This window comes from Hakea prostrata, chromosome 8 (assembly GCF_041222555.1).
Source record: "Hakea prostrata isolate BN-2017 chromosome 8, UWA_Hpros_2, whole genome shotgun sequence".
NCBI lineage: Eukaryota > Viridiplantae > Streptophyta > Magnoliopsida > Proteales > Proteaceae > Hakea > Hakea prostrata.
The window spans coordinates 13,225,497-13,240,423 of record NC_142607.1 but is presented as its reverse complement, the minus strand read 5'-3'; the positions used below and the strand labels follow the sequence as shown (position 1 = coordinate 13,240,423).

At 38.4% G+C, this 14,927-nt stretch overlaps 2 protein-coding genes across 2 annotated transcripts; one reads left to right on the top strand and one right to left on the bottom strand.

The window, feature by feature from the left end:
* The first annotated feature begins 5,058 nt into the window (after window positions 1-5,058).
* LOC149007028 (uncharacterized) lies at window positions 5,059-9,659 on the top strand. The gene is given in 3 exon segments (XM_089166254.1): window positions 5,059-5,230; window positions 5,505-8,246; window positions 8,248-9,659. Coding segments are annotated over 2 exon segments (3,927 nt in total). The 5' UTR covers window positions 5,059-5,230; window positions 5,505-5,507; the 3' UTR covers window positions 9,436-9,659.
* Window positions 9,660-10,908: 1,249 nt separating this feature from the next.
* LOC149007027 (dof zinc finger protein DOF5.6-like) lies at window positions 10,909-12,647 on the bottom strand. The gene is made up of 2 exons (XM_089166013.1): window positions 12,275-12,647; window positions 10,909-12,174 (listed from the first exon to the last, which is right to left on the bottom strand). The coding sequence occupies exons 1-2, from the start codon at window positions 12,323-12,325 to the stop codon at window positions 11,242-11,244; spliced, it is 984 nt and encodes a 327-aa protein (XP_089022139.1). The 5' UTR covers window positions 12,326-12,647; the 3' UTR covers window positions 10,909-11,241.
* Window positions 12,648-14,927: the final 2,280 nt, after the last annotated feature.

Sequence of the window (14,927 nt, the reverse complement as noted above, 5' to 3'; positions counted from 1 at the left end):
TTCTTACAAACAAATCCAACGAAATTCTAATATAAATATGCATGCCACTGTTCCTCTGCCTTCAGAAAACCTTATCTTAAACCTCCATCGCAGAGGTCTCTTAATGGGACTTCCACCATATCTGTCTTCCTTTCTCTGGGAAATCAACACCCACAACAGAAAGTCAGAAACCACCTTTGCTTCCACTTCCCATCAACAGGCCTTCCACAAGAAACAGAGGCATCTCATGTCCACCAACTACTAGGAAGACCAGTAAAGTTAGAAACCAAGATCTTACAGTAGAGAAACCGAAGTCTTCTCCAGGTAATACTTCAAAGAAGAAGGGTTCAAGATCGATGAAACAGGAAGAACCAAAACTCAGTGATCTCCCCCAGGAAGTGACCAGGGTTAAAAACCCATTCGTTAGTTTTGAGGAAAAAGATGAGATTTTAACGTGATCAATTTTCTACCTGTCTCCTCCGCCGAGTAGCTTGCCTTTACCTAAGTTCTCCGTCAAGCAAAAAATAAGCTGTAATGCCGGAGCCGGAGGGGTTGTTGCCGGTGCTACTGATGATCTCCGGCGACTTTTGCGACTGCTGTGATTGGATGATGGAGGAGATACTTGATTGTGACTTCTCTGTACATATATCTTGCAAATTAAGGGTTGTTGTTCGATGAAATGCTTGGTAGAAAATGTGTTACCTTGTTTTTTTAGAAGAGGTGCACAAGGGTTGTCTTTAAAAAAACCACGGTAAGATATACCGAGCAAGATCAAGATGGGTTATGGATTGATTTCAGGAAGCGAAGCTCACCTTCATCTCTCCTTAACATCCAATCGATTGTGCCGAAGATCGACTGCAGAAAGATTTGCTTGTGTTGGGTCTAATTCATCTCAGCTGAAATCAACCATTTCCATGGGAAATCGTTCTGGGTGCTAATTAAGGTTGCGATTAACAAGGATTAATAACTGGTCGGGAAATGAGGATCCTTCGTCTCCCGTTTGAGGCTTTGCTCAACTCAATCAATGAAGAAGATGGATGAAGGGGAAATCTCTTCATCCATGTCGATATGATTTTTTTATTTTACAAATAGGACTTAAGCCAAGGGGTATTTGAATATTTTAACATATATATAATGATATTTTGATGGTATTTTAAATTTTATTTGAATTATAATACTTTTTTGTAATTTATAGACTAAAAAGGTAGTCGTGAATTTCATGGCAGATGGGGTTGTGCATGTCAAAATTTTAAATTAAAAGAAGAAAAGAAAAAAAGGGCAAATTGGTTATCAAAGTGATAATTTATTCTTAAATTTATTTTTTTTCTATAGCACTAGAGAGGCAGATGCAAAATCTCGATTTTTTTGGACAAAAAATGATAATTTGTTCTCAAAATGATTTTTTTTTTAATTATTATTAAATAATAAAGTAAACTTTAATAGTGTGTATGGGTTTTATTTCTTAAACATAGAGCAAGATCCACATGCAAGGACTCTCAAAACCTCTAATTTTCATTCATGACTGTGACATTAAGTAAAGTTACTAAATTTTCTAAAGGCTATGTCCCAACTTCCATCTTTTTTGAAGAAAATTGGAGGGACTTTGACATGGATTTGTAGTTGAAGTAGTTGGAAACCTTGGACCAAATCATTCTCCTTGATTCTTCTTATATCCACCCCACCTAAAAGTCTTCATTTTTCAAAGAGTTTTTGTCAGTAATGCATTCAACATAGAAGCTATTACAGTAGTTGAAGGATATCTCCAGTTCACAAAAATGCCTAATTTGGCATTGAATTCAATACAAATCATTTTTTCTCTTCTTGATTTTACATTACAGTCAATGTCAATTACAACTTTCAATAGTATTACATGGTGGCCTTCCTTGCTTTTTGTCTTGTTTTCATCAACCTATGAGCTGTTACAACCACCATTAATGTGCATCAGATGCTTGATCGCATCTGATGGAAGAATTGACAATGTAAATGCGATAGAGGCAATTTTTGTAGTAATCCCGGCGAGAGTGGACAAAGCTAAAGCATTGAAGATTGCAATTCAGGAAATATAGAGCAACAATTATGGTCCGCTAACTTTCTTGCCTAAACCCAATAGACATTGGCTGATTAGTAATATCAATAGACTAGTAGTTGTAGCCAAAACAACAAAACAAGTTAAGTATTCTATATTTGACTATCCCATGCTTAAGGAAATTTATGTTAATTTAGGTAAGGAAACAGCTAATCGCTGTAATGTAAGGGTGAAACCAAAAACTCTATTATGTGGCTGCTCTTAAATAATTTTTTTTTTCCTTAAAAAAAAAAAAAAAAAAAAAAAACTTCACTTGGTCTTAAACTTGTTAAATCCCATAAAATTCATAGAAATTTAATCAAAAGTGATGATGTTAAACAAATATTTATTATTTTCAATTTTAGAGGCTCTATGAAATGCTTGAGCAATATCCACCATTCTTCTAGGTCTCTTCGTAATGGGTACTCACAACGGTTGTTCTTGTTCATCCTAATTCCTAACTCATTTTTTTCAAGTATACCTTCCATGAATATATCTGATCTGATAATTTGATTACATTGAAAAATGTATTTATGGGAAAGAGTAACGGGACATAGAAGCTTAGGCTCTTTTTGGTATCAATTCTCATTCTCTATTATGCCTATTTAAAATAAATAAGTACAAGAATTCATTTTTGGTCAAGAATGAAAAATGGTTTGGTGAATTTTATCGAAAATAAATTATGAAATGAAAAATAAGTTTGGTGTCAAGATAAAAAATTGTTAAAAATGATAGTAAACAAGTGAGAAAAGAAGGAAAAAATATGGTTGTTATAAAAGAATGTGTATTGACTATTTTACCCTCATCTTACTTATAGAACTTTAAGTAAACTTACACAAATGAAGATAATGAAATTCTCATCAGAATCCATAATGGACAAAAAGTTCATTATGGATTTTGGAGGTTTTTCTATTATTTTAAATAAAAATAAAATTCAGAATAAATGCCAAACAATTTAAAATAATGAAAATTTCTCATAATTGATACCAAAAAGAGCCTTAATCAACAGATCATATCTCCAACTCATCTCCTCAGTGAAGAAACCTACTTCTGGAGTAAATAAATCAACAAATCAACATTACAAAACCTAATGAGCATGGGTAGGGTTGTGAGAGAGACCCTCACGTTGTAAATTTTAATTCAATGCAGGGTTACGTTTTTAAAATTTTTTGTCCACAAATTCACGTGTTGACCAGTAAGACCAATAGACCTAACCACTCCATTGAGAAGTCAAGTTCTTAACATTCTACCAATCCTCCATGGGCAACATAATTCAACATTTATTTCATTACTGAATTGCCTTTACTAATGCAATATGAATTGAATTTCCAATCTTCAATAATATACCAATCTATTATTTTTCTTTTTATGGTAATATCCATTCATATCATTTTGACAACGCAAAAGCAAGTTGAAATGCATTTCCAACATACATACCAAACACTAACAATGAGCATGCAAGGGCAGAGCCAGGATTGAACATGGGGGGCCGAATAATGAGTCTAGATCACTTATTCGTCGAACGAGCACTAATGTCTTTTACCATACATATTATGTGAGCCAATGCGGGACCCAACCTCTGAATTATTAAATTTTAGGTAAATTAATAGGAGAACTAAAATATAGATAACACAATTATACATAATTACAAAAAATATTTTGAAAAAAAGCATAGGGACTAAAATTGTGAGAGAAAAACTTTAAAAAATCATGAAAGAAAAATGTGGGACAGAAACAGTGAGAGAAATTATAGGAAAAAAGATAAATTTGAAATCTACTAACTAAATATGGAGAAAACAGTCAATTTCCATAAATTAAGTAAAAAAAAATTCAATGATTATTGTTAGATCTAATAATATTAATGGCTGAAATTCTAAACATAAATTTAAAGAGGAATCGAAAGTTTAGGATTCAAAATTAAAATTAAATGATTACGATTAGATTTGATAAAAATGATGGTTGAAATTTTAAACGAGATTTAAATTTCTATTAACATGAATTGAAATTTTAGGAGAAAGTTTAAGAATTTAAAAAAAAAATCAATGATTATGATTAGATTTGATAAAATCAATAGCTGAATTCTAATGAAATTTAAATTGATATTATTAAAATCAAAATTTTTGGAGAAAAAAAGAACAACAAAAATTTAATAAAAAATCAATTATGCTTTTTGAAAAAAATATTAGAAAAATCTAGAGAGAATAAATAAGAGAAATTTATGGATGTTGAGTTAGTTTTTAATTAAAATTTCACTTTTTATTCTGAAATTAGAGGTTTAATGTAGCCATCAGAATGACATCTATACCCATCATATTTATCTTAAACTTTTATTTTTAATTAAAGGGGTTAAATAGTGATATTTCACATGTAAAGCGAGAAAAAAAATATAAAAGTATCCAACTTTTTTGAAAATGAGATTCATCCGGGCCAGTTTGTGCACACCACGACTACATCCTCAAGGCACTTTTTATATAATTAATATAGGCGGAATTTCGCCCCTGGCCCCGAGGGGATTCGAACTCTGACCTCCTACGTGGAAGCGTTGGGCTTTGCCAACTGAGCCACCCCTCAGGGTTAAAGACCCCTTTTCAGAAGAGCATGCCCCGGACCCAATGTGACTCCAACACCTGTACAAGATAACCAAAGAAACGAGAAGAAGAAACAAGAAGATTTCAGCCTTGGATTTGGATGCAATTGATAGTTACTTTTTCGGTGAATACAACTCAGACTGAGATTCCCAAAGATTTAAACCGTTGGATTGGTATGCAATTGAAAGTAGTCCCTTTTCTTGGATACAGCTCAGTCTGAGATTTTCATCCAACCGTTGAAGACTTTTCAGCAGCTTTAGTATCTTATCCTAAACGAATGTGCCCAACAAATGCTTTCTGTTGCAAACGTGGAAACCACCTGTGAAAAGCCACACAATGACACATCATGAGCTTCAATGATATCCGATATTTTCAATATATATCTTGGATATATCGCGATACGAAGCGCCGATAATTTGAGCCACTCTCGCTTTTACGTGTCTTAGCATCCGTATTCAACTATTCTGTATCTGTGAGCTCTCATGAGCTCCGATTTCCCTTCTTTTTCTCCTCGTTACATGAATCGATTTCTTCGCAGGATCCACCGGAGTTTAGATCGCTGCAGCAAAACCCATCGATTTCTTCTTTAAGATTTCAGGTACTGTCTTCTTTCGCGTCTCTCTCGTTGCTCCACCCCTTTCTCGTATTTTGGGGGGAAAAATTTTACGTTTTTTGGTTGCTTCTCTTCTCTCTCCTACTTTTTTTGGTTATTTCCTTGTTTAATTTTACTTTTAATGGATTCTTTATTGCTATATCTACCAAATTTGTTAATGAAATCAAAGCCCTCAGAGCAATTAGATAAAAATCAGTTCTTTGCTTCAGTTTTGTTTGATTACTCGTGAAATCAAAAGATGCTCTGAAATATTTGTCAGGGAATGGAAAACCCAGAAACCCTAGCGGAGGTCACTGTTGCTTCGAAAGCTCAAGTTCTCGAAGAAGGTACTGTTGAAGTTGGATCTGGGTTTCCTAATGAGAGTTTGACCGGATCACGGTTGCCTTCGGAGGTTTTACTGGGTAGAGTTGAAGTTAATGGTGTTAGAACGGTTGATGAGAGTGAAGGGGTGATTTCAGTGCCCGACAAGGGGAAGAAAGATGGAATTTTGGCAACTCGTGTGCTGGGGGATGGTGGAACTCGGATGGCTTCTGCCTCTTCAGAGTTCATAGAGAATGGGAAGGAGTTTGGTTTTGATCGCGAGACTGTGAAGCGAAATGCTACTGTTGAGGACGGTTCATCAGTTAATGAGAAGGGAAGTGGTGGTGCGCTGTTAAAAGAGGAACTTTCTACGCGATTGAATGGTAGTGACTCTGCTGAGAAGATTAAAGATTCAGGGCACAGTTCATCGATTGTTTTTGGGGTTCAGGGTTCAGGGGATTTGTTATCTGATAATGGAGAAAATCCCGGCAGTGAAGTTTCAAAAATGACTGTTCCCTTGGGGGAGACCAAAAAGAATAACAATGTGGAAGGCATGGAAGAAAAAGAAGTAGATGGAGAAGAAGAGGATCAGGTAGCAAATGAACACGGACATAAGTTCTCTATTGGTGATTTTGTGTGGGCCGAACTTAAGAGTCACCCATGGTGGCCTGGGCTGATATGTGATCCTTCAGATTCACCAAAGCATGCTGCAAAGTCCCACCGGAGGGACCATCTCTTGGTTCGATACTTTGGCAATGGCAATTTTGCCTGGTGTTTTCAGTCTCAGTTAAAGCCTTTTCAGGAGAACTTTGAACTTATGTCAAATCAAAACAATTCTAAGAGATTCCGTAATGCTGTTAAGGAGGCTGTGAATGAGATTGGTAAGCATGTAGAGTTGGAGATGACCTGCCTTTGTGTACCACAGGAATTCCGGAACCGACTCGCAAGACCATTGGCTGTGAAAGCTGGCATCAGGGAAGGAGTAGTTGTACCAGATAGCAGGATTGGGGAACTCAGAATCACTCTCTACGAACCTGCAAAATTGCTTGCCCTTCTAAGGGATGTTGCGGAGGTTGTTTCAGTGAATAGTGTGTTGGAGCTTACAGTGTTACGTAGCCATTTGTCAGCCTTCTTCCGTGCTAAAGGTTACTGGCAGTTGCCCATGTACCATGAGGCCGAGGATGTCAGTGGTACTGAAGAGTGTGCTGTAATCGAAGAAACGCATAAAACCATCGGAGATGATCTGAGCAAGGAATTAACCTTGTACCGAACAGAAGTAGATTGCCTTTCATCACCAGCAAGTCATGGGGTCATCAAACCATGCCAAGCCTCATCTCAAAGGTGGCCAGGTAGTGCAGATAATAAGTCACATCAGAGAAAGAAGCAAAAAAGCATGGCTGAGCTTCTGGCTGGGGAAGTTGATGTTGAGCATCGGAATGGTTATAGTGATGCCGCTGGGGAAATTCTCTCAGATAAACCGGCTTCAACTTCAAAGAAAAAGACGGAAAACTCTGAAAATGAAATTAACATAGGAGCAGAAGATTCAACAGGCAGTATGGGTCTTCAAACTAAGAAGCTGAACAATAGTAAGCTTTTAGTGTCTCCTCCAACTGCAGACAAGGAAATCTCTAGCATTACCAATGACGACAGGGTGGCTAAAGCACCTGAGACAAGCTCCTCCCCGAGAGTGAGGAAGAGGAGCAAATACCTGTCACCTCCGTACGTTGATCTAATCTGGGGAAACAAAGGCGTGAATTCTTCAAAGGATTCTGAAGCAGAGTCACCGAAAGCTGAAATGGTTTCCTCTGTAGAGGAATCCATGAATAGGGCTGCAGATCAGCTTGCCGGGTCCCCTTCAGCTGTAAGTTATGGTGGTCAGACTTCTCAGAGAAAGCCCTCTAAGGACGGTGGTGTTCGCAAGAAATCCAGTTACTTAATCCCTCAAACACCAAACAGTGTCAATTACATGAATGTTTCCATGGATGACAATGCATTTTCAGATGAAATGTTCTCGGACTTCCTTACAATCTCTTTGAATCCTTACCATCTAGATGGCACTCAACGTTTTGATACATTAAAGAGCTTCTTTTCCAGATTTAGGAGATCTTTGTATTGCAATGAATCGGTCTATATGATGGTCTATGAAGAGCTAGTTGTTCAAAGTGGTAGAAGAAGGAAGTCCTTGGACAAAAATCCAGGTTCCTCTGGCCGGGCTTCCCATGCAATTGATCATCATTCTTCTGAACCAGAATCCATCAGAAAGGAGGGAGAAACAGAGAAAGCATTTTCTCAGAATACAAAAAATGAATTACAGCAAGTTGATATCACATCCAGTTTGAAGATGGATCTTAACAAGGACGAAACCAAAGTTGATTCTTCAGCAGCCAAACAAAGTGGTGGAAGAAGGAAATCCTCTGGGAGTAATCAAGGTTTATCTGGGCAAGCTTCCCAGGCAACCAATCAAAGTGGTAAAAGAAGGAAGTCGTTGGAGAATAATCCATGTTCATCTGGGCTAGCATCCCAGGCAATTGGTCATCAGTCTTCTGAACCAAAACCAAAAAGAAAAAGGGAAAAAACAGTGGAAGCATTTCCACAGAATGCCAAAAGTGAATTGCAACAAGTTGATATCATATCAGGTTTTAAGATGGATCTTAACAAAGAAGAAACCAAAGATGAATCTTCAGCAGCAGTGCAAGCCTTCTAAGGCAACAAGTCATCTATCTTCTGGACAACCAAATGCTGGAAATGAATTGCAACAAGTTGATGTCACATCGGGTTTGAAGATGGATCTTAACAAAGAGGAAACCAAAGATAAATCTTCAGCAGCAGTGCAAGCTTCTCAGGCACCAGCTCATCAATCTTCTGGACCAAAACCTAAAAGAAAGAGGAGGAAAAAAGCGGAAGTAATTTCACCGAATACAAATGGTGAATTGCAACAAGTAAATGTCACACTGGGTTTGAAGATGGATCTTAACAAAGAGGAAACCAGAGATGAATCTTCAGCAGCAGTGGAAGCTTCTCAGGCACCAGCTCTTCAATCTTCTGAACCAAAACCTAAAAGAAAGAGGAGGAAAAAGGCGGAAGTAATTTCACCGAATACAAATGGTGAATTGCAACAAGTAGATGTCACACTGGGTTTGAAGATGGATCTTAACAAAGAGGAAACCAGAGATGAATTTTCAGCAGCAGTGGAAGCTTCTCAGGCAACAGCTCTTCAATCTTCTGAACCAAAACCTAAAAGAAAGAGGAGGGGGAAAACAGTGGAAGCATCTTCACGGAATGCAAAAAGTAAATTGCAACAAATTGATGTCACATCCGGTTTGAAGCTGGATCTTAACAAAGGGGACACTAAAAATCAATCTTCAGCAGTATCTCTTCACTTGACATTTGCCCCGGGATTCTCCTTACCTTCTAAGGATGACTTGTTCACCATATTTGGTAGGTTTGGATCATTGAATGAGGGAGAAACGGGAGTTCTGGGAGATTCAAATTGTGCTCGAGTTGCTTTCATGAGAAACTCTGATGCAGAAGAAGCCTACAACAGTTCCCTGAAGGTCAGCCCCTTTGGAAATGCAGTGATCAATTACCGTCTTCACTATTCATCACCCGTGTCAGGGGCCCCAGGACTTGATGGGAGCACATATCTGCAACCAACCCCTTTGCTCATTGAAGGCAAGGAGACCTCAGCGAGTCCGTCCGCTTCAAGGCTGCTACCAGTAGTTGGTGAAGCGCCGCCTCTTGTCTTCATAAAGCAAAATCTTCAGATGATGACATCTATGCTGGAGAATTCAGGAGACAAACTATCACCCAAGGTTAAAGCCAAGTTGGAGGCTGAGATTAAATGCCTCCTGAATAAGTTAAGCACAATGGATGAATCTTCCTCGTCTTAGTTCATAATCTGTATTATATGGATGCACCATCTTCTACCAGTGTTCTCTTTGATTTATTCCCGTTAGGCTACCATTGAAGAGAGTTAGTAAGAGCCCTGTTCCTTTGTAGGGTGTCTGTTACATGGATGTACTCAAGTGTAGGAATGTATCTTGGTTCTTCGGATCATCTAGCATGCTATTCTCTGATCCATATCCTTGAATCAATTTGCTTATGATTTCCGTAATGGAAGTGCACCATCAATCCTTTTGACATTTTCCCAGAGTCACAAAGGCACTACCCAAGACCCAAGTAAAGCTTTGAACAAGAACCATGTTTTCCTCTGCAATTCTTGGGAAAATCGATAATCTGCAAGCAAGGTCGTTTCATTCATTTTGTTCACAAGCAGTAGACAAATCACAACAGAATCCGGGGAAGGTGGGATGGTTTGACTTTTCAAATTGAACCGATTGAACCTTATTCAAAACTTGAACCAAACAGAACCAGTTTTGGTTTCTGGGTGTCACATAACGAACTGAAGACTACCCTTGGAAACTATAAGCCGATCAGAATCCAATATAAAACCAGAATCGCCATGTTTTTAGGCTTTTAGCCATATTAAACCAAACCCAAACCGGAATGAAACTGAAACCATCATAAACTCGACATTCCCTCTGCTGGGCAGTTTCTGGGTGACTATTTTCGGATCCTTCCTGCTTCTCTTCTCTATTTCCTTTTCCCAACCCGCTAACGTTACAATATCAAATTTTCAACTAATTTTTAAAACTTTCTTTCCACACGACAAAAATTGAAACGTGCCTAAACTTTACTCCCGGAAAGATGACGACATGGACAACACTTCAGAGGATATAATTGGGTCGTTGTGGTTACTCATATCCAAATTAGAAACACCAGCTTTATCCAGACAAACATAAATCTTTATCTGAAAGGGCAGTTCCCCTAAGACATTACTATAACTTTTTGTTAAATTTGTTGGGTTCCATCTCCAGGTTATAGATGAATTTTTGTTTGTTGCTGCAGAGGTATTTCTTGTTTCTCAGATCTTTTACATATTCAAATTAGTGGCAGCAGGTGCAGATAAAATTTAATGCTAAGGCAAGAAAACTTCTTGGCCCACATTTCAGTCCCAAACTTAAATAATACATTTCAAATTCAACCACTCGTACCTAGATACCCTGTTCTAGGGAATTCAGTGCCTTAGTGGATTCCTTAATCAAAAAGACTTTGTCTATTCTCTCGATGGAGTCTTGTAAAGGAAAATTAGTAAGGTCCCATGATATTCTGTTTGAGCCCCACTATTAGAAGCTGACCCAATGGCATGTACACAGCAAATGATTCCTTGATGGCCAAGGTTGTCACTGCTTCACAAGCATAGACAAGTCAGTCACTCCAGAAGTGTAAAACCACCAAACCAGCTGATCAAGTCCTCAAACCGCGAAGAAAAGAAAGAGCGAAAGAAGGGAAAAAAGAAAAATTAAGGATAGAGACATAGAGTCAGTAAGAGTCAAGACTTATAATCAGAGTTCCTGAGCAAGTACCCTCAAAGGACACTTACGATTCACATGAAACGACACAACATTCAAGGGAACTTTCCTAGCTTCTGAAACACAAACCACAAAATCATTCCCCTTAAAAGCTACACTATATCTTCCTCGATATTACAACAAAACCCTACAACTTGAATAGAACTCACAAGAAAAGAACAATCATCAGAAAAACTTGGAAGAAGTGAGCCATTCCCTTCCACAGTCGTCTGTTTCATGCAGTCATGCTTGAAGGAAATAGATTAGGAAGTAAATGGATTAGTTTTAGACTAAGGGGTTTGTTGCAGAAGATCCATAGCCATTCATTATACCAGTCCATGATCCAAGATTGTTCAAATACCCGAAAGAATCTTTTCCAACCTCAGAGCAATCCTGATCTTGCCACTCCAGTGACAAGAGCTGCTTGTTTGGCTTCATTTCTACTGCATTTGGATCTTCGTGATGACTTGCTTCATATGGAAGCATTAGCCTTTGGCAATTGTCTACTGCACTGGCATTGCTCCCATCTAAGCAAAGCCCATTCTCATATGAAGAACATAGACCATGGAGATTAGAAGGTGTGAACCCATGACCCATATGATCTCCAAGGCCACCGCCTAAGAGACCCAACTCACCATTTCCCATGAAATCATGGTTTCTAGTGTTCCCAGCTAAGGCATCAAACTTACTCTCCATGAAATCAACAGCAGGCCTAGGAGGGTTTTCTAGTAGAGAATTGTATTTGCTGTCCATCAGAAGAGGGTGGTTCCCAAGATTCCCAGCTGGGTGACCCCAAAGATTGGTGAACTGTGGAAGTTGAAACTCAGGAAATGACAGGTGCAGATCAGTTGCATCGTGTGAAGAGGATGAAGATGATGGGGTTGTGGAGTGTTGATTATGTGGTTGATTGTTGTCAGTCGATTTCTTGTTGCCAGAGACCTTCTTGTTCTTCCTACAACCACCTCCTACAGGGATGTTGCGTAGGGAGCCACCTTTGGTCCAATACCTCCTACAAGTCTTGCAGAAGTATCTTGGTTGGGAGAGACTATAGTTATTGTAGTAACAGAACTTGGTGTGGGTGGAATCACAGCGAGGACATTTGAGAGCTTGGTCATGTTGAGGCCTCAGTCTCCTCTCCATCATAGGCCTTGAGCAAGCTATTATGTCTCCAGAAGGTGATGAAGATGAATCCATCCCTGCCTCCTCCTGTGTCATGCCCTAATTTAATATTCACAAGACAAATACATTTGTTAATTTTGAAAGGAAAAGATGTAAATTTAACTGAAAAAGTGAGATGAAAACCAATGTCATAGAATACCTGCAACCACTCAGAGGTGTCCATGCAAACTTGGAGAGAAGTAATGCCCATTCAACAAAGAATACAATAACCCAGTTGCACTACTTATCAAACCTTAGTCTCTTCAAACTCACTTCATTTGATTTTCTAGAACCAGAGACAAGGCCAAGAGTAGAAGAGAAAGTAAGAAATGAAGAGTGGAGAGAGACAGAGAGAAGATGAAGATGGAGAGAATAGTGGGTGGGAATTGATTGGTTTGTATGATAGCTGAGGAGCTGTGAATAAGAAGGAAGAAAAAGTTGAGTCTTCTCTCTCTCTCTCTCTCTCTCTCTCTCTGTGTCTCACAGGGACACACACAATTGACAAGTCTATGCTACAGAGGTATTTGCTTCGTCGGTGGCTATTCTCAAGCAATGGGTCCCTAGTGTTTTCTGTGAGTGGACAGTGAGATTGAGTTCGACCCTGTTTAGCTTGACTTGAAATGTGAACCGTTGGTTGTGGGGATTGGGTTAGTGGTGGACGTTGATTTGGTTTTTGATTCTTTTGTTGGAAGGGCACGTCAGAAATCACGGCATTCTCTTATGTCACCTTAGAGAGAGAGAGTGAGAGTGTGAGAGAGAGAGAGAGAGAGAAGAGAGAGAGAGAGAGAGAGAGAGAGAGAGAGAGAGAGAGAGAACTGGGAATATTTGGGTCCTTGAGAAAGAGCAAAACCGAAAGAGCACTCAATTTTGGGCCTACCACCTTCCTTCAACCCCTAACCCCACTACCTCACTGATAATAACATTACAAAGAACAAGACCTAGAATAGCAGACACACAGAGAGAAGGACCTACCTTCATTCTTCTCTCTCTCTCTCTCTCTCTAAGGTTTCTCCATCTACAAGCAAGGCATAGATTCTCTTCCCGCCTGTCTCTAGATTGCTGTTTCGGCGGCCCGTGCATCTCTTTTCCCACCTCCTTCCATGGCGCCAAACTTCATGACATCCCTGTTTCTAAATTTTTGGGTTCAAACAAACTCGTACAGGAACTGTTTAGACAAAACTTTTAATCAATCAGATTACCTTTAAAAAATTTACACTAGTTCCCTTTAGTAGGGTTTAAAATTAGATTAGGTCCTTGTTAAAATTACTGAAACTAATACTGTCACATGAATGTTAACATCAGACATTAAACAATCATAATACCTTATCTTAAATTTTTTTTAAATGTACGTTAAGGTCACTTTAATAGAGTTTGTAGTCAGATTGGACCCCTCTATCGCTAAAATCATGTCTGAATTCAGTTAAAACTATCAAAGTTAGATGGGTGTTAACGTCAAACATGAAATAACCATTATATTCTAAAATTTTAATTGAAAATACATTCTATGGCAAAGTCAAAAATCTATACAGCAGAACACGCATGTATTGGAGTATTCAAATGTAACAGTTGAAGGACGAGGCTACATTGGGGATGGCGGGCTAGGGCACCCCTGCAATTTTTTGAAATTTCCATTGTTTCCCTCGTTTCTCAAAATTTTTGATATGTCAAATACGAATAGTGGGTGTTCAATTGAAGAAATTTTTTAATGTAAAATAATAAATGAAAAAATCTATTGCGTTTTACATAAAATATCAGTACTTGGCTCCTTTAATGTTAAATCATGGCTCCGCTCCTAATAATAGTTCTTCAATCACAAGCTAAAACCATTGCAATGCCACAAATATTCAGAAAAAATACACAGAGTGATCAAATCGGTAAGAAAAACATAGAACAAAAACAGCTTCTAAAGGTGGACCATTCTAAATTTTCTTTCCTTTGTTCTTTGTTTCTTTGTTTCCTTTCCTTTGCAGAGAGTCTCAGCAGTTAGCTTTGCGCCATGTTAGTTAAAATATAAAGTGATGATTTAAAAATAGCAGAAGGACCATCCATCAAATCTTCCAACGATCATCTGGGTAGCTAGCATAGTCCTACTATTCAATATTCTTATTACGTTGTTCAAGAAAGGCCCCACCAACCCAAATCAACCTCGGTTTTCAAACACATTCCAAATTCAAACTTCAAACCTCACTGATTCACTCATGAGCTTCACGTCGTTTGAGGAAACCATTAAAATACAGAGCTGAGGAAACTTGTAACTGAAGCATGTGTAGTCTTACTATTCCATCAATTGGTCAGAAAAGCTACAAATGGCAGAGTGGAAGAATCGATTTGCAATAACTTTATAATAATTAGCATATAATTACCATGTTTATGATTACCAAATTATTATATGTATCAGACATTCTCTTCTGGGGTTAGGTAATATGGGTTGGTGAGATTTGTTTAAGAAGAAAACGGCCATGGCTTGTTATTCCTGATGCGCGTGCGAATTCTCAGGTGTAAACAAGGATTTTTGTTCATTCAAGAATGGTGACTGAGGGCTGAGATGGGTGTGAAACGAATCTGGGAGAATAGTGGAGTTTGGAGAGGATCTGTGATGAAAATTTGTTAAAAATTTGGTTTGTGAAATGGTAATGATTACTGTTTCTGTCAATATGTAGAAGAGACTGAGAATATGGAAAGTGGCCCTACTTGGGAGTTTGGACAGCGGTGGGACCTGATGAGTTCTTCATTTGCCGACAGAGAGACGCCACCTGTCACATGTTCACAGGTTGTTTGATTGGTTCCCAGTCCCGCCGGCTACTGGTTTTGTT